The sequence below is a fragment of the Zootermopsis nevadensis genome, unplaced genomic scaffold, assembly GCF_977971745.1.
Source record: "Zootermopsis nevadensis isolate Lab colony 2312 unplaced genomic scaffold, Znev_1.0 Znev_ptg000018l, whole genome shotgun sequence".
NCBI lineage: Eukaryota > Metazoa > Arthropoda > Insecta > Blattodea > Termopsidae > Zootermopsis > Zootermopsis nevadensis.
In genome coordinates this window covers 6,306,139-6,326,150 of record NW_028259150.1, presented here as the reverse complement: position 1 = coordinate 6,326,150, position 20,012 = coordinate 6,306,139, and the positions used below count along the sequence as shown (strand labels likewise).

General features: G+C 35.1%; 1 protein-coding gene across 2 annotated transcripts; it reads right to left on the bottom strand.

Moving 5' to 3' along the window:
• Positions 1 to 122: 122 nt before the first annotated feature.
• Gnptab (N-acetylglucosamine-1-phosphate transferase subunits alpha and beta) lies at positions 123 to 19,941 on the bottom strand. 2 transcript variants are annotated; one of them, XM_022070459.2, is made up of 13 exons: positions 19,441 to 19,941; positions 17,961 to 18,208; positions 17,212 to 17,414; positions 16,588 to 16,796; positions 15,666 to 15,788; positions 14,655 to 14,854; positions 13,636 to 13,738; positions 8,897 to 10,323; positions 6,487 to 6,639; positions 4,608 to 4,788; positions 3,453 to 3,643; positions 2,462 to 2,723; positions 123 to 2,148 (listed from the first exon to the last, which is right to left on the bottom strand). In XM_022070459.2, exons 1-13 carry the CDS (start codon positions 19,573 to 19,575, stop codon positions 2,068 to 2,070), a joined length of 3,516 nt encoding a protein of 1,171 aa, XP_021926151.1. In that variant the 5' UTR covers positions 19,576 to 19,941; the 3' UTR covers positions 123 to 2,067. The 2 variants fall into 2 exon arrangements, with proteins under 2 accessions (XP_021926151.1, XP_021926152.1); XM_022070460.2 differs by having other exon boundaries at positions 19,606 to 19,941.
• Positions 19,942 to 20,012: the final 71 nt, after the last annotated feature.

Genomic DNA, 20,012 nt, shown 5'->3' with positions numbered 1-20,012 from the left:
TTCCTGCATGTACTGTCCAATCCAAAATGTGTCATCATTTGCCTAAAATAAGTAAATCTCATAAAGTTGATCTAAAATTGATTCAGGGACAAGAAACAAGAGGACTAATTATACAAACAAAATTTTCACTCTAAAAATAGTCATTATTTCATATAATTAAAATGTACATTTGTTAAGCTTATATGGCACTGGTATCATTGCTTACTGATTATCAATCACAAACACTATATTACATCTATGTCATGCAATCATTTGCCAACAACTAGAGTAGCTATCTTCTTATTAGAGACAATTCACAACATTACTGAGTATTAAAACAATGTAGGCTTAGTCATCTGACTGGAAAAAGTACTATATTATCCACTATCACAGGGAATGGATTCATATTATTCTCTGCAGATGAACAGAGGGGCAACATATGCAGACTTTAGTCCTTAGGTGGCTAGTTAATTTTATCACCAAAATTAAAGGAAGCACGCACTTTGAAGTGTGAAATCTGTCTGCATCAATCTGATTGATTAAGAACAAGTGAAAAGAGAAGCATGTGTGTAGAACAGAAAAATGTCAATGGCATTCTAGACAACAGAGCACCTACTTATTTTTAATTTTTGTTGCATTCATGGTACGTTATAGGAATGTGAGACTATTTTTATAATTTTTTAGACATTTCAATTTAAACATAGTTCTATTCTTTCAATGACAGTGGTTAAGTCTGATGCTAAACACTGCTTAATCAGTATAGCTATATCAACACTGAGAATCAATTTATAACCATACATTTTGTGAAACTTAATGTTTATTCATGAAAAATAAACATCAACTTTATGGGTATGTAAACTGTAACAGTAAGGAAGTCAAGTTTCTCCAGCAGCAAAGTTTTCTGCAACAACTTACAAACAGGTATCCAGAATACATGTTAAGAAATTTTCACTCCCACTAATAAATATATGACACAGCAACAGAAATTTTAGAAGGAAAAAATGGGGTGTAACTAAAAAAGTAGCCTTAAGTTACTCACTGCATGAGTAATAGTAAAGAAGTTAAATATTAAGTATACATGTACACAGTACAGTACAGTACAGTATGCATGAAAATATTTATTGCAATAATAAGTAAGTAATTTTAAATAAGCAGACCTTTTAAAACAGAAAACATAAAGGAAGAGCAGTAGCAGGTAATGTTAATGACAGCACAAAGGATAGCAAGATATTATGAGATGGAACTCACAAAATGGCAAGCACTCCACCAACTGTACAGATTAAACAATCAATCACAAAAGTGGCAATTGGCTGTGTAGGAAGGTGGGTAGGGTAAGAAATATACACATGGCTTGGCATAATTATGTTTTAAAAAATATCTATCACAGATATTAAAAATGAAATATTGATTTTTCAAATGTATTAACATGTACTGAATGTTCATAAAACAAGAAGCTATTGTGCCAATTTGGTTGAGACTGAACCTAAAAATGGGTGGTCTTTGTCTTAATCTTTTTTAAATTTATCACTTGTATACATTCTTCATATTGCTCACACAGTACATATGACATCAATTTTCAAATGTTGACAGCAGCTGAATCCTGACTAGCTAATGCACAGCTTTCTACCATGTTTACTTTTCACCAGAGAATAGATTAATTCTCCCAACCCTACTCAGGCATTTCCATTATTTGAGGAGAAAATTATTTTAAATTACATTTTATTAAGACAACTTGAGAAATGCAGTTATTATGTAAAAGAACCCCGATTCCATTCACTCTACGACTTGCATACAGAAGTTAGTTAATGCTCCAACATAGTAACTAGGAGTCATTATGTAAACAAGAATAATTTCTGAGTGCTAAGACCACAAATGATAATTAACACAGGAGCTTTTCTAAACATTCAGATCAGGAAGCAACCAAACGACAGGAGTTTCATGATATAAATGTGTATCTTCCAATAAAATTTCAACTCTACTGGATACCCAATGCTCAGGAAACTTAGGAACTCTGCATTATGCAATAACTAAAACATATATTATTTAGTACACCTTAAATTAGAATGCTTTGGGATTGTTTTCAAAGCATCAGACACATGAAAACATCGGTGCATCTCCATGATACTGTTGTCTCGTCCGTTGGCATAACTTTCGCTGCAACCAGCGGAACTGGAAGATAAAGAATACATATTAGATGAATGGCAGGGTTCCATGCCACCAGACTTGTCTTTCCTGTGATTATTACATATAATCAACTATAAACAGTAATTAACAATCAATTTAATGTCAAGTTATAGTTTCTTATTCTGATATTATATGAGTCTGTACTTTTAAATATAATTTTAGAAAGATATGAAAAAGAATCCTTGTAAAATTGCATGCTATTTGACAGATTCACAAATCAGAAAAGGTTGAAAACCACTGCCCTATGCTATCAAGAGCTCTCAAAATTGGAAATGGATATTATTACTCCAAATCTCACCTCCACATGAAAGAAGTTGATTAATGTAAATGTGATAAGAATGGCTAGACCAATGTATACAACTGTTCGGATAGTATTTCTGTTGGCTCGCCATGCTTGCAATTCTGTAATATGCAAGAAGCGATTACGAAATTCTGGTGGAAGTTCAAAAGAAGAAGGTTTCGGAAACAGTGACTCATACATATCCTGTAGAATAGCTCGAGCCACAGCATTATCTTCCTCTCGCTTTGGGTCTAGGTTGTCATTCAGACAGATAAATTTTCTGTGAACACAAGACAAAAAAACTGTATTCACGTATAACAACTAGTACATTCTAAATACATCTGAAATGGTAGATGGTGCCAAACACATATGAACAGAGCTGAAGACTCAACCCTGATATGGCATGGTATGGAGCTTCCATTATTCTTATATATTTTTGTCTTTTGTTATTATCAAGTATTTGTGGATTTAAAGTATACAAAACTGTTAGAAACATGGCTGACAATGGAAAGTGATTTTTATACTGTGGAATGTAGTAGAAAGACAGAAAGTTTGGAAGTTACAAAAATAATGTTAAAAATTTACATACATTGTTTGGTGTCAACACTGGTAAGAACGTAATAATTCTTTGGAGAACAGTAAATGTAGCCAATGGCAAGGAATGTAACTACAATTTATTATCACATTGTATCTAAGGGAAATTATGGGAATGATGTCATTTATGATAGGATGTACAGGAACACATTACATCATTTATGCAAGAACTGCTTGTATAACAATGAGATCTCAAATCTAAAACTTCTTGACGAGATAGGGATTAGCTCTATCTAGTGGGCCCAACTGTGTAGGAACCTGAAGACGGAGATAGAGTCCCATCTCCGAAACGTCGTTTTACATTTTATATTTACTTGACGATGGATAATATCCAAGACAATTTTTATTCAATGAGATCTCAGTATACACAGTGAGCCATGATGACTACATGAGAATAGTAAGAAATTATCCTCACTTTGGATCTCGACGAATATCATCTAGGTGAGATACCAACTGGCTTATGTTGGAGTTCAGCATCTTGAAGCTTACATCTTGGTGTTTATCACGTTGAAGTTGATACTGGTACATCTTCTTGTTTCCAAATTTTTTCATGAGTATATCTGCCACAGGTTTGCAGTTGGAGATAAGAGTTTTGCTAACAACTGGCTGAAGAAAACAACATGGATGAAAAGCAATGGCAGAATTGTCACATGAAGGTGTAAATCACATCAACTTTCATATTCAGTTGTTTGGTACCTTGCTCATAACACAGTCATTGGACAGCACCCTTGTAAGTTTGATCCATCAACCTATCCTCAAAACCCTTTCTTCTTAAGATACATTCTAATATCACCAACCTATCTCCATGGTTTACCAAATGACCACTTTACAAGAGATTCCTATACCAAAAATACTGTACACATTTGTTTTCCCACCTGGACTTCATGCCAAAACCAATGTAAGCTCCTAGAGTTCACTACAAAGTAACTTCACAAATCACAAGTTATTCATTATGTAATTTCCTGAATTTCCCACTTACTTTGTCTTAATATTTACCAGAGCACTTTGTTTTCAAACAAGTGTAATCTTTGTCATTAAGGTAAATACAAGTTGTAATACAGAGTAACACACAACTGATCTTAGCAGTTTCAAATATTTATTTAACAAAAACTAAAGAGTAATATATAAACTGAACTTTAAAAACTGGAAGGAGAACTTCAAAAATTATTTTGTAACATGAGAGAAAAGTGACATAACTTCAAGGATTGTTACTAGCAGTGCAACTGTTGACATGTCAGTAAAATGGTGACCCAATCCAAGAAACTGAATTTAATTTGCATATGAAAGACTTTTTGGAACTCACTCTGAAAACCCCAACAAACAACAGTCACAGATTTTGTGAAACGGAACTTTAGCACACAAAATTCCATAACATAACAATAAAATATTGATATATTCACAACTTATTTTTTATGTAATTACACTGAAAATTATTTAAATCATATGTAGTCTGTTACATAAATTAAGAAACATTGACTACCATTTTTTGAATCAGACAGACAAGCCCATTTGGTTGCCAAATTATGAAAAATATACCAAACAGTAACTTGCAAAACAAGCTATAACTTACCAGTTTTGAGTCCAGATAGCGTTCATACGGTGGAGTAGAAATATTTATACTTGACAACTCTTCTGACAGCTCCTTAGAACAGTTGATAATATCATTCTCAAACTTCACCACTCCTGCATATCTCAGTGGCAAATCGTATAAACGAGTCAGTAATGTCCTAATCTCTCGATCTGACCATGTTCTGAAATCAATGGATGTTTAATTATTCCTAATGTTATTATAATATTTAAACAGAATTTTATATGCATATGCTTTATTGGTAATACTATGAATAAGATAATTAAATAAATAAATCCATACCTGCTTTGTGCAACCCCTTAATTTGATAATATAAGCTAAAGTAAACTTTCCTGCCAACACTTTATATTTGGAGCCAGAAATTTAGGGTAATTCAACAACAAATATTTCAAGTTCATCAAAGATAACACAGGCCCCTAGCCACTTCCATTTCAGATTTAATGACATCTACTAGTAATCACTAACATCTGTGGCTACTAAGTTGTATGTTATAATTGTTATTTTTATATATTCTATTTGGTTCCATTAACAGATGACGTGTGTGCCCGGTATCTTTCTGTTCTTAATTTTTTTCTTCCAGATTAAAAATTAATTTCATTCAGTTCTTTACAAATTTTATTGTTATGTGGGCATGTTTTGAAATTTATGTAGTACAGTCAAAAAAAATTCTGGATTCAACCTAAACACAGCCAATCCTCCCTGCCCACTGTTCTCGACACTCAAGGGCAAGGACAGCACTCTGAGACTACCTGTGCCTAGGAATTTTTTTATTGCACTACATTATGTCATTTACTGGCATGATCCTTATCAAAGTCACATATATACAATTTATAGCCTAAGAAACTGCAGTATACTGCTACATGTTCCAAGCTAGTATTATTTGCATTATTTTAAAATTACCCACATGCATTTCTGAGTTATAAAGAACTTATTCTATGATTCAATGGCTGAATAGAAATTTTTAAATTATCTTCTACCACCTGTAAAAAATACTGTGTTTAAAATCAGTGATTCAACCATAAGTTATCAGCCATAATAAAGAGCAGCCACCTTGTCATGATGGGAAGGTTCGTTAATTGCAGTGATCCAGATAATTACACTAAAGAAATAATGCTTGCTGAATGAAAAGACGAGCAGGGTAACAAACAAGAACAAGATTAAACTATTTTTTGCATATCAAGTTTTACTTTCTAATTAGAAGGCTATTCTTATTAGAAAATCAAAGTTAATGTTATATCAATAAGCTGATGTTAGGGCAATCTGAAATGACTAACCATCAGTGATATACTGCAAACCAATGGTTTGCTACACAGATCTATCCAACCCTGTTCTCCATCTGGGCCCACTCATGACACACAAACTTGTACTGGAATGTAAGATATGAGGTTTTCACAGTGGTGAGTATGAAGCTTTCTGTCTTCTGGGTTGTTGCGCTGTGTAGTCTGGTCGATGGTTACCAATGTTTCAGAGGTCATACTGCCTCTGTCATCATCACCCTGATGACAGAGGCAGTATGACCTCTGAAACGTTGGTAACCATCAACCAGACTACAAAGCACAACAACCCAGAATACAGAAAGCTTCTGTACTGGAATGTTAGATTAGTAGGTTGTTAAATGATACTATTTTAATTTCAGAGGTTATAAAGCACCAAATAACATGAAAAATGATTATAAATGACTTATTCCAAGGTATGATCCCAACAGGCACCTGCAGAAGCTGAGGAAAAACATAAAAAAATCCAGTTGGCACAGCCAGTAATCCAGCTGATTTAATCTGGTTGTCTCTTGAACATAAGCCTAGACAGTTACTGTTACACCAACTTGGACAGTCTGCATGTTAGAAAATCTAAAAATTCTTACCCAGAGTGATCAGTGTCAAAGATATCAAAAATATCTGACAGTGGAAGGATCACTTTACTGCTCATCAGGAAATAGAAGTATGAGAATGCAAACTGCATATCATGTGCATTACGTACTTTGTGGGATGAAGTGAGCTGCAACTGTTGACTGAATCTGGAACAGATATTGACATGACTTCAGGAAAGTAATGCATAAATATTAGAACATGGAAGAAAAACATTTATTTCTTTAAAACAAACCTTCTCTGCATTAACCAATTAATTTAACAATTAAATTAATAAATTAAATACATAATGTTAAACAATAAATTTAAGATATTAACTGTTTTTCAGTCTTAATTCCAATGCTTCAGATATATACTTGCTCTAGTACAGAACAATCAATATTCAAAAGTAGTTTTGTTCAATCACCATTACTTCATACACGTGAGTGAGTTAAATCCCACTTCTCACCTTAATCAATTTTCAGAAGTTGATCACTGATGACATTTCCAGAGCAACATGTTTTAATTTTATGAAATCATCAACAAAGCTTGTTACATTTTCTTGTACATAAATCACTGAACAATTATGCAAGTATGTGTTCAATAAAATAAGATTAAATATTTAAAGTCTTTAAAATATTTAATAAAATATTATTTAAAGTAGTTGTGATGCTTTGTGTTCAATCTGCTGTGGTATGTACTTCTGTAAATTGCCATACTATCCATCCATTGTCTTGAGGTAGGTACTGGAGAGACAACATGGCAAAATACAGAATTACTCACACTACAACAGACTGAACAAGTCTAACTAGTCTCAATTTGTTTCCTCATTGCCTCCTGAGTAGTCTGCTCAGGAGACCTAGTGTATATTAACAAGCCTGCAACCCATTTCCACAAACACATAGAGAGCCGATAGATAGGCTGAAGATAGTCGGTGACAGTGCTGCTGGCACACATTCAAATGATAAATCATTTGGAGTGCAATGAAGAATAACCTAAAAAACTGGAGACAAGTATTATGTATCAGTGGAAATTGTTATAATTATAAAATTCCAAATTCACCTCAGTGCACTGTATTGGCATGTACTGTTTAACCAGTGCTGTAAATAAACAAAAAGAACATATTCCATTATATCTATGAACTTAGCTGTTATAGCACTACTGTGACTATAAACATGTTGCTCAAACTAACATGTGATCATCGAAACAATGTACATAACTAATTGGCATATAAGACAGTGCTGGCCTATTTTCACCCACTTGGTAGAACATATATAAAAAGACATGAAAGGTGTAATCTATACCAGACAACACACATGCAATCTTCAAAAATTCTGAATTTCAAATAAAACCAACTGATACAGTTTTCAAATAACAATTATTAATAAAATATTACTATTACATCAGTTACTTTAAACAAATTTAGTTTCCCACTACACAAATCATGTGGTCTTAATGTCTTCTAGAAGTATTCAAATCAACACACAGTAAGAGGGGCGTTAGGTCTGTGACACCACATATGACTTGTGTGCTTGGGGTCATAGGGCTGAATCCTGGTCAAGTCAAATCTGTTTTTCTTTCCTGCAGCCACCATGTTGTTAATTTATATTTACAAAAAATTACTATACCAAAGTCTTGTATTTTCCAAAAATCTGTACCCATTCATCATTGTATGGCCTTATGGTCTATTGTAAATTATACCTCACAAGTCAGTTCATTTGCCATGTTGGTATTACCAATTGCAAGAATTTTAAAAGAACAATTTCAGGGTAGATCCTAAAGGCACAACATCCATATCAAATTTCATACAAATCTATTAAACAGATTTTAAGCAGAAACATGCAGACACACATGATCAGCCCTACATGTATCCATTTTGTACACATCATACAAAGAATGCATAACAATTAAAGTAACCTTGCAAATTTTCTATGCCCACCTGAATCCATTTTTATTGGTTATTTCAAATTGCACACACAATGTATTTAATCACACTAACTAAACCACATCATTTTACTACAGACCAGAGGTTCCTGAACTATGCTTCCACAGAACACTGCTGTTCTATCAGCTTGGCCAAGGTATTTCATTCCCGAAATCATAATTTTAATTCTACTTACTACTACTACTACTACTAGTTACTAAATCATCATAATCATCATGAATGTATTTATTGGGATGTACATACCATAATATAACATGATGACAAAAAATTCATTTTTCATGGTATTCCACAGAGAGTACCATAATGTCCAGGTGCTCCAGGATATGAAAAAGTTTGGGGACTGCTGTTACAGACTAAAACATGTCTGAATAATTTGTATTTGAATTTCCCCAGTTACTGCCCACAGGCTTATCCAATTTAATAATTAATTTCTTCTTATATATGAATTTATGAATGGCTTACACACTAGACAGTTACAATACCTTGCCTGAAGTTGTTCCATAATATCAATGTCAATGAGATGTGGCATGTGCGCTGGAACCTTACGAGGTTCAAAACCAAACTCCTGATTGTACAACCTGTTCACATACAAAAGAGATTCTGCAAATGTGTCACGAGGTTTCTTTCCTGTTGAAAGTGAGTTGTCATACTGCTGAGCATCATACATTTTTAGAGTCTTGTGTTTCTTTTTAGAAACTTTAGAAACAATGTCTTCATTTTTCCAATGTACATCATAATCATTGTATTGCAGTTCTGAATTGATAAGATTCTTATCAGCTGAAGCAGCATTATGCTTAGCATATAATCTCCCAGGTTCATCAGATTTACCATTTAATTTTTTATACAACTTGTGAAGTTTAGCATTGTAAGAAGAAACATTCCTTGCAGGTTTGTTTTTAATGGCCTGTAAGCTGATTACTTTCTCTGAGCCATATGTCTGATTGAACTTTGATGCAACATGAACATTCTGATTCTCATTAAATTTTCCACTAACTGTTTCAACACTATACAGAAGATTGTGATTTGCATTCTCCTTACTATATTTAGAACTTTGTATTGTTTGCCAATTTCCCATTCCTACAAACTTATTATTACCATTACTTTTTAACTCACTTTCTTTCAAATTACCTGTATTTTGTTTTAAAAGTCTTGGATAAAACCATCCATGCATTTCTCCATCACTTATGTGATTCTTATGTAAGTCAGTGCCATTATTACCAAAATTATTATGTTGAAAGCTAGTACCATTGTTATTATTTACCATTCTTGTTCTAACTTGCAAGTTGTTGTCTTTGTCTTGATTATGCTTCTGCTGAAATATGAGTGATGACCCAGGTATAATGAAAGTCTTGCCTGAGTTTGTATTATAGTTCCTTTTTTGCTGAACCTGGACAATTCTCTGCAAATACAGCGTATTATTTCTTTCACTTCCATACATTCCTTTATATGGTTGAGGATTAGTATTTCTTGTGTCTTGATTGGCTGTCCTTTCTGAAGCAAATTTAATGTCTTCATGTGGATATGTGTCTACTGTAAAGTGTGAGAGATTTCCTTTAAGATGATCTTTCTTAATATTCTTTTTAGTTAATGTATCTAAAAGACTATGCATCCTCTTCCCAGGATCCGGTAGATCATTCAAAGCTATGTCTCCACCAAAATTCATGTTGAAAAACAAGTTTTCTTTAACAGATTCATGCTGATTTTCATTGTAAGAATTAATATCATCATCATAGTTAGCAAAACGTTGGTTCTCATCATAGATACCAATATCATCTTCAGTACTTAGGCCACAATCTCCACCATCAAAGGAACACTCGGATATATTGCAGGTCACATCACAAGAACCGTCAGCCACCCAGGACCAAGGACAGCTGTCTGAGCAGTCTGGGACTGGCCACGAGAGATACACCTGAAACACATTCAGAACTCTCAGTTAAAAGATGAATGGGCAAATGCATCTTTGGGAGAGGCAAGGAATCTCATTTAAGTATGATACCTGTCTGCTGTCTTGGTATATGTGTTGCGTTATAAATCAAGTAGACATCAGCTGGATGGTAAGATAACTGCATGAGGTTAGGAAAAAGAATTTTCTTGGAATAAATTAGCATCATGCAAACATTATATAGGACATATAGATACTTCATGGCACCAAATACATAGCAAGATTCACTCAAAAATGTATTTAGGACCTTAAGAAAGATGGTAAAGGTAACATTTGTCCCTTTGTTTAATGAAGTACCATGCTTTAAACAAATATCCTTGTGCATAATTAAGCACCACATCTTAAAACATATCGGAGATTTGAGACATAATTCCACGCATTCTTAAGCTCAGCACTAGACGGAGGTGAGTGGCCAGCATCACACCCCAGCTACTTTACCCGAAGCAAGGGAGCCCTGGTACCTGTGGGGTAGGAGGCCATGCTGAAAAGTTGATCTGAGCATGCTCGCAAAATGAAAATCCTTGCCCCTCTCAGGAATTAAACCCTGGTCATCCAGCCCATAGCACAGCCATATTGCCTGTGAAACTTCACAGATTGTGAATGAAACATACACATGGTAATTTTGTAAGAAATGTGCTGTGTATTAAGTATCATCAAATATGTTACAGGACTCAAATTGTATATGTACAAGTTAATTAATATCATTGAGCACAGTGGCCTTGAAATGAGCCAAATAAAATTTAAAGTTTGTGCAAGTCTACTATACTAAGTACTATTACTGGTCACGTTGTCTGAGTGCTTTTACTTGTGGACAGACAAATGGACAGTCACGATGAAATAGCTGACTTCTAATTTTTTTAATACACCTAATAAACTATTCTGAAACCAGTAAACTCAACACAATTTCTCATTAATTTTGGCAATGATATATCAAAATATGTCACATATTGTAGCATTTCCGTACATTGCATTTGCAGCAAACTTTCCTGCTCTCTGCAAGTTGAGCAAGGTGAAGGAATCTACTTCTGGGATGACAGCCCATGAGGCAATCTGTGCTCTTCCCAATGATAGGATTGTTGTGAGAATAATGAATGGCAGAAGGAACATAAAACTTAATATGGAATCTGAACCACACAGTAGTCTGGTATCATCTGCACTCGCAAAGTCTAAGCTTGGTCTCTGGTAATGGGACAGAAAATTTTGTAACATCTCACCTGATATCTCATTATAACTAAAGATGAAACCCAAGGCTTGTTGAATGACAGTCCAGTACCTTACCTGAAGCCAAACAGGTTCTCATAGGTATATGTTTAGCTCACTGACTGCATTTATTAGACCCTTCAGTGACATCAGCCATTTAAATGGTCTCCTACCCTGTGTATGGACAAGTCATCATGATTCTCTAAAGGCTTGTGACAACAGTTGATTCATTATATGAACACTATATTGGACACTGTCCATTGTATGAGGTGTATAATATATACACGCTGTTTCAGGAGTTGGCTCGACTCTCATCTTCAGACAATTGGTTGCAATTATACTGACTTCTCTTTGTATCATTAATAACAATGGCTGGAATTAAACTGGGACCTTCTAAATTCAGTGGCCATTTTTATATCATAAGTGACCACTCGGTAAGCTGCCAGTCAGATTTTAAATCTAGGGTTAACAGGGGTAATATGGTCTGCTGGACTGCATATAAACCTTGATGCACAGTCAGTGAGGGTTAAGCCAAATATATGATAGGTTTAAGACTCCAATACATGGCTAATGGCTTGACAATTTCAAATGAATATCAACATGATGTATTCCCATGACATGAACCCCAGTGATTGTTATAGCACAACCTTAATGCAGGCTTACTTGTAAATGCCACAGAAAAAATAAACTAATAACATATACGAGGGTCGCTCATTAAGTAATGCCCCACATTTTTTTTCTCAGCCAATAATGAAGATAGAAAAGTGCACTTTTACATGCTTGAGATTTGATGTTTCCCGCGTTCGTGTACGGAGTTTCAAATGATTCCAACCGATAGCGGAGCTGTAGTGAACTGTTAAAATGGCGTCTGTGAACGACTCTCGTTACAAACAACGAGCTGTAATTGAATTCTTTGTTGCTGAAAAAGAAACGGTGGTGAACATTCATAAACGTTTGTGTGCTGTGTATGGAAGCTGTGCAGTCGATAGGGGCACCGTTGGTCGCTGGGCTAAGAGAGTTAAAGCTTCAGGAAGTGAAGAAACCGAGCTCCGTGATCTGCCGCGCTCTGGGCGTCCTGCCACAGCCACCACTCCAGACATGTTGAACCGCGCGGATGCCATTATTCGTGAGGATCGGCGCATCACAACTCGACAATTGGCCCAACAGCTTTCAGTCAGCAATGGAAGTGTAATTGCAATTATCCGGGCTCTTGCATATTCGAAGGTGTGCGCAAGATGGGTTCCACGAAGTCTCACAGCAGACCACAGGATTCAAAGGAAAACGATTTCTTCTGAATTGTTGGAGCGTTTTGATGCTGAGGGAGAGATCTTTCTGTCCCGGATCATTACAGGTGACGAAACCTGGATACACCACTTTGAGCCGGAGACAAAAAGGCAGTCAATGGAGTGGCATCATCCTCTATCACCGAGAAAGAAGAAATTCAAGTCAACTCCCTCTGCCGGATAAGTCATGATGACTGTCTTTTGGGACAGTGATGGGGTCATTCTTGTGGATGTGATGCCAAGAGGTGCGACCATCAATTCAGACGCGTACATTATGACCCTGGAAACCCTCAAGAAGCGTTTCCGACGAGTTCGGCCTCACAAGCATCCAGCAGAAATTTTGCTCCTGCATGACAATGCACGCCCTCACACAAGTCCGAGAACCCGGGAAGAAATCACCAAATTTGGTTGAACGGTGCTGCCCCATCCACCCTCCGACTCCATCTCTTTGGGCCACTTAAAGATGCTATCCGCGGAACAAGGTTTGAAGATGACGAGAGCGTTATTCAAGCAGTGAGGACATGGCTACGTGCACAGGACAAGAGCTGGTACCGGCAAGGCATGCATGCACTTGTTCCACGCTGGCGTAAAACCGTACAAGTTGATGGGGACTATGTGGAAAAATAGTATGTGTAAAGGACACATTGATTTATATTGTCACTAAATTTGAGCCATCTTGAATAAATATGTTCTGAGGAAAAAAATGTGGGGCATTACTTAATGAGCGACCCTCGTACATAACAGGTACAGTTATATTGCACAAGGATACAGACTGCATAGTGATTCTTTTACATACCTTCTGACCATTAGAATTAGTAATAAAATCATCTGGCCAAACTTCTTTCCCAAACATGACATCATCATTTAGATAAAGGAATTTACGAGAAAGACCAGGGATCCTAGAACACAAGATACAACTTCAAATAACAAACCAAGAAGTTCTGGGAAGAATTTATTACTCCCGTTTTGCTTCAAATTCTTGATTTTGTATGGTGGGCTTAGAAAGGAATGTATGTTCATAATTACAGAATTTAGCTATCCATTTATGTGAATAATTTACATCATTATTGTTTCTGTGTAAGTTAACTCTGTCATATAGTTTATCAAAATTTCACACCATCATCATGATTGTAACTGTGCATAAGAAAATGTTTCATACAGCCTTTGTAGATATATTTAGAATCTGTCTCCTTACAAAATTTCAGAGACCTTGCTCCGATATGCCTAGTTCCTGCCATCAAACTAAAAAAATTATCCTAGGTATAATGTAGACACCATGCTGAAGATTGCTGTCTTCTGGGTTATTGCACCGTGTAGTCTGGTAGATTTCCACCAATGTTTCAGAGGTTATACTGCCTCCATCATCAGGGCGATGAAACCACACTACACAGCGCAATAACACAGAAGACAGCAATCTTCAGACTGTGAAAACCACAAATCCTACATAGACACCATGTTGTTTTATATTCTACAGACAATTACCAAAACAAAAGTTCAATTTTTCTAAGATTCAGTACCACACAAAATTTCATTAACCAATATGAAATGTTGACAGTGTTGCTCACACCACCACAGTTTGCATGGCTACTGTGTCTGTATAAGTGATGGTGGGAAATATAAAAATATAGGGAGATAGTAGCCTCCAGCAGCATAATGTTCATACAAAGTTTTATGAAAACCTATCAGTTTGTTAAAAACACTGGGGGAACAAACCTACTGATGAAAAAAGCTATATGATACCACAAGCATAAACTTCCTTATAAGATAAGAAAAGTAGGCTAAAATGATGCATTCTCCATGACTGATTTGACTAACCTGTGTATATGACTTTCTATAGCAGGACTGCTGAATGTTGGAAGATGAGACAGATTAGGGAAGATCTGATCATGAGTGACAATAGTTAATCGGGGGTTTTCCAGATCTAGCCAATATGGTATCTGGCCATTTGTCACAAGGTAAACATGCCGGACCCATGGAGCAAATCTTTCAAGCGATCGTAATGAGTAACGTAGTTCCTGTAATTAAATGTAACAGAATAAAAGAATTATTTTAAGGCTAGAAAAATGTTTGCTTCATAATGAAAGCAATTTTAAGAAGGTGCACATAATGTTGATAGAGATGATGCAAACTTCGAAAGCTGACTTTTCATTTATCTTTAAAGAGCCGAAAGGGACACGTATTGAAGAACGTATGACATGTAAACTCAGCTGTTGGTCTGATTATTTAAAAAGACTTCAGTATGGTGAAAAAGTTATTCACCCTTAATAGTACACATTTTATTCAAAGATTCTAGGTTAAAAACAGCAATAAAGTGGTTACAATTTCCATTATGATCCTCTGCTCTTTAAAGCTTTTAAATGCTGATTTAATCTGGCTTTTAGGTAATGTAAGGAAATTTAAAGTCCTGTATCTTAAAGGTCAAATAAATTATGCACTGAAATTATGTAACATGTAAATATAAAAAAAAAACAGAAATCTATGGTATTCTATAAAAGACATCTAGTAAAATAAAAAATAAGTATTAACAATTTTATTCTTAACAGGTTTCACATTTTTAATTATTCAGGATGCTTCTAAAATACTTTGCAAAATTATTTTCCATATTTTGAAACATATAATACTTTTGTATGAGTGATAGTGGAAGTACTTTAAGTACTATTTGAATGTGAGCAATAGAGATTATTGCTGTGCTAATACATTAATTTAATTATAAGATACAACCCCAGCATCTTTCTAGAAGTAGAATAATACCAAATCTTCTTAACAACATTAATAATATACAGCAGAGTACATTAAATGCCTAAATATTAAACATTCAGAACTAACCTCTTTGTCCTCAAAGCGTGATGGAGAGAAGTCCTTACTGTTATCTGTTAGAGGTAGTTCCAAAATAAGGTATGCTTTACTTATATTCACCACACTTCCACCTATGGTCATTCTGTTTGTCAACTGAAATATGAAAACAGAAATTCAATAGAAGATTTGGGAAATGAAATAAAAAACATTATCCATTGCTGCTCCTCCCCCCAAAGAAATTGGAGGGAAACATGTGGCCTTGTAGAAGGTACAAAAATTATTGTAGGGAGTTACACAAAAAAAGTAAAATGCTGACCTACCAGCAATCAAAGCATATACAAGGATAACTACAAAGTTACCGCTTTGTTGTTGTTTTTTGGGTGGGGGGGGGGGGTATTTTTATTTGAGAAAAATATTAACACTGTAAAAATAATCAAATAAAATGACAAAAAGCTTCAACTTCAAATTTTGATAAAGTAACTTGTTTTAAAGAGCTGCAAAACTTTCAAAAATCTGTCCAAAGGTATATTTACAGTCTTAAACTAAACAAATAGCTTAATTTAACACAGTTCATGAGATTTTATACAAGTTTCTTCATCTCTCAAGTTATTAGATCACTTTATCTGGAATTAAGCATTTTGTTACCATGAAATTGTATTTTTTTTAGGGTTAACAGTAATTTGTTTTCAAAAATTACACTGTGGCATGCAAATATAAATTTTATTGAAGACAAAGATTTTCAATACTAACAATTTTATACCCATTTAAAAACTGTAATGTAACTGAGTGACTGACACTGAAAACTGTTTATTAGCATTTGAACAAAGTCATTCACAGTGATTAATGCAATGTAACAGTGGCATAATTTTTATATGTACTGCAAAACCACTGCAAGATATTACTGAATACAATCTGACATTTCATGTGTATTCCACAGTATAGAGATATGTACCTGTACAATTCTGTTGACAGTTTCTGCTGTGTCCACTTTAACCACTACCAGTCTTTTCTCAGAATACACCCAAAGATGTTCTATATTTGACTGCATATGTTTTTTCAGGTCAGCATGCAAAATACTCCTTCTCTCTTCGAGCAGAGTGCTGGGTATTCCACTAATAAGTACAGTGTTAAAATCTTCATTTGTTTTAGAGACTGTGCTATCTGAAAAATAAATAATAACTTCAGGATATGGGACAGAATTCTAAGGGATATGCAATGACTTTTAGAAACTTCTATGTTTTGCAAACCCAATACAGCGCACAGGTAAGCCAGAGAAGACTATTTTCAAAGTGATTGTAGGCTGGACAAAACCATTTTCAATATTTATAAAATATTTAAACTAACTGTATATGTTTTAAATATGCCATAATGTAAAAATAAATTATTCAGACATGATCTCAAATCTGGCCAGTGACCACAAGATGTAAACCAAATGCAGACTTGACTCCCATACCAACCTGTAGGTATAGTACCTAAATGCAAACAGTAGCATATAAACTATGGACTCAAAATCTACATTTCTGTCTTAATCTTCAAAGTCAATTTATGTGAAAAGAACAAACACATACAGACTTACCTGAGGTCCAGTGAGCATGAAGTAGGGTAACATTAGACTGTAACATCAGTTTCACAACTTCTGCAGCTTCATCTGGTGAGTTCAACTCAATAAGAGTCCAGTTGTTGCTCCCGATTATCATTCTATGCTTCAGTGAAGCATTTGTTCCTCTGATGTTCGGAAGCAATAAGACATGTGAAACTGTTTCATCTGACAGCCAATGCCTTAAAAAGGTTAATAAAACATTTGTGAAAATTGCTATCAGGTCAGTCAGAAATTAAAAGTGTGGTTTGACAGAACTTATTCTGAATGAATACATGTGTACATCACTATCACTGCACCAACCTGCTTGACTGTGTTTACATAATATAGTAACAACTGCACAGTGGTTTTCACCTTGTTTATGTACACAGATATAAAAAAAGAAAGCCTGCAATGTAAAAGCAATTATTCCTAATAATAACAATGTATGATAGATGGCACAGAAAACAAAATATTTTCTTCACATTAAGTGTTAAAACAGGTGTCATGCAGTGATTATGCATTCTCCTTAACATAGTACAGATTGTGCACCGAGACAGTATGTTGATATGAAAGGGTTAATTTTTTTATAACCATTTCCAAATTGTATTCAACACAGCAAACTATGGGGAATATGGATCACAAGGGACTAAAGTACTGCACTGCACTTCTGACAAACCCTGCTGAAATAATCTAATAAAGCTTGTGGCTTGCACACTAATATAATTTTATATTTAGAGCAGGCTTGCCTGAATATAATTATGTGTGAAGGCACACAATCTGCATATGGGCATTCTTTTGAGGCTTCTTCTTGAAGCTGTAGATGATACTGCTGGAGATGTTGTTGGAGAACAGGATCTGACCCATTTACCCATGTATACACTGCATCAATTGGTACATTCTGACACAGTTTACTCTGTAATGACTTTCCCACAATGTTATCACTGAATGAATTAAAGATTGCTTTATAATTCTCTTGACTCCATGTCATCCAAACCTAAAGAGAAATTTTGACACTAATTATCATAATACTAAAGGAGCATTCTTTTGTCAATACCATTAATAAAAAAGGTCCTGCACTGTAGCCGCGCAGTCTGAGGCATCATGCTTCGGACCGGTGATACGGAATGCGCACTGGTTCGAGTCTCGGGGAAAGAAATTTCTCATGAGACTTTTGACCAGTATATGGGATTGGTGCCAACCCAGTATCGTGAGGAAATTGGGGAGCTACAATGGGTAGCGTAATCCGATCATGAAAACTAGCAATGGCTGGAGGTTCGTCGTGCTGACCACACATCACCCTATATCTGGTTGAATGATCGTTCACCTCTGCTTAGGCATGTAAACGTGAGGCCAGCAGTCAGCTAGTCGGCTTTGGCTCACATAGGGCTGTTACGCCATGGATTATTATTATTATTAATAACAAAGCAAAGTAATGCTTAACTAACAGAAATGTTGACTGACTGAATGTTAGATCACTTCGTGACAGTACTTCAACTGCAGAGATTATAAGCAATCAAATGGGATGGATATATGATGAGATTACTAGGAAGGGCAGTCAATTTGGATGTTTTGGAGGAACATATCACCTCAGCAAGCATTCCCTGAATTTAGTATGCTCTTAATTTCCTTGTGACCATAATTTTTATTATCACTGTTCTTAAATATCTGAACTTTGGCACATTTTCAGAGGATTTAATAACTACCTATATATGTTACTGTCCTTACGTCTGATCAAAGATGTGAATAAATGTTCAGTTTTCTCTGTATTTACATCTATTATTTTTATTTACTTCAAAACCAACTTTCTATGACAGCTTCTGTGTTTCTTTATGTTTTCACCCAAAAAGTTAAATCATCATCAGCAAACAACAGAAGTTTATGAGCCCTATCAGATCCAATCCTTCTTTGTTTTATGTCAATTTACCCTTGCTTTGCTTTAACGCCAATACTGGTTGCTGACAAAGTGTGGCTCTCTAATGGAGTTCGTAAATTGTTGGGTTTGCATACAACTACACTAGAATGTGTTTGTTGCTGCATACAATAGTTTATTTCAATGGTTTTAAGTTACACAACAGCAACCACTGTCATGCACTATATTGATACAACACGAAAATACTGTGCGCGTGAAATTGACGATAAAAAAGAGTAACCGAAGTAAACTTCCTTTGTAAATTCGAGGTATTCAAAACATAATACACAATAAGAGGTTACTTAGCAAACACTAACCTCCCCAAACTGAATGACGGAAAGTAATATGGTACTGAAAGTTATTAAGATAATGATCACAGAATATTTATGTGACAATAAATCGTAAGTATGTCTTTGCACTATCTTCCATAAGGTCATAATAATTTTAAACATAATAGCATTTTAGCACAATGCTCTACTAACTCATTATTTTAATTCCTTCTGAGTATCCACTTAACGCGTATCAACAGGTAAAAGCAGTGCGAAATTGTGGGCGCATTCAAATGAAAAGTATCGAAATATTCGAACATTTAAGCAATCGAATAAATGTACTCGGTTTCAGCAGCTGATTGAACGTAGGAAAGACCGCAACATAACTGGCGACATCTTTGAAATATATCAAGACCTACATCGCTTTTATTTACATGACGAAAGCAGCAACATTTATGGATAGTGTACATCATTTACAATCTTGGCATCATTAATAACCGATATGAGGTTCATGATCGGCAGCGTGATCAGCGACATATTCGAACAATTTAAAAAATGTAAACGGTAACTCTGGTTGATGTCCAGAAATAAACACCCATCAATATGCTTTAAAATGTATG

What these genes read in the sequence shown, in the direction of transcription:
- Gnptab (XM_022070459.2), bottom strand. Translation starts at nt 19,575, where the DNA reads ATGTTTAAAATTATTATGACCTTATGGAAGATAGTGCAAAGACATACT. An exon ending in TCATGCTCACTGGACCTCAG is followed by an intron (nt 16,797 to 17,211) that starts GTAAGTCTGTAT and finishes TTTATTTTTCAG; the next exon opens with ATAGCACAGTCTCTAAAACA. An exon ending in GCTATCTGGACTCAAAACTG is followed by an intron (nt 3,644 to 4,607) that starts GTAAGTTATAGC and finishes TGTTTTCTTCAG; the next exon opens with CCAGTTGTTAGCAAAACTCT.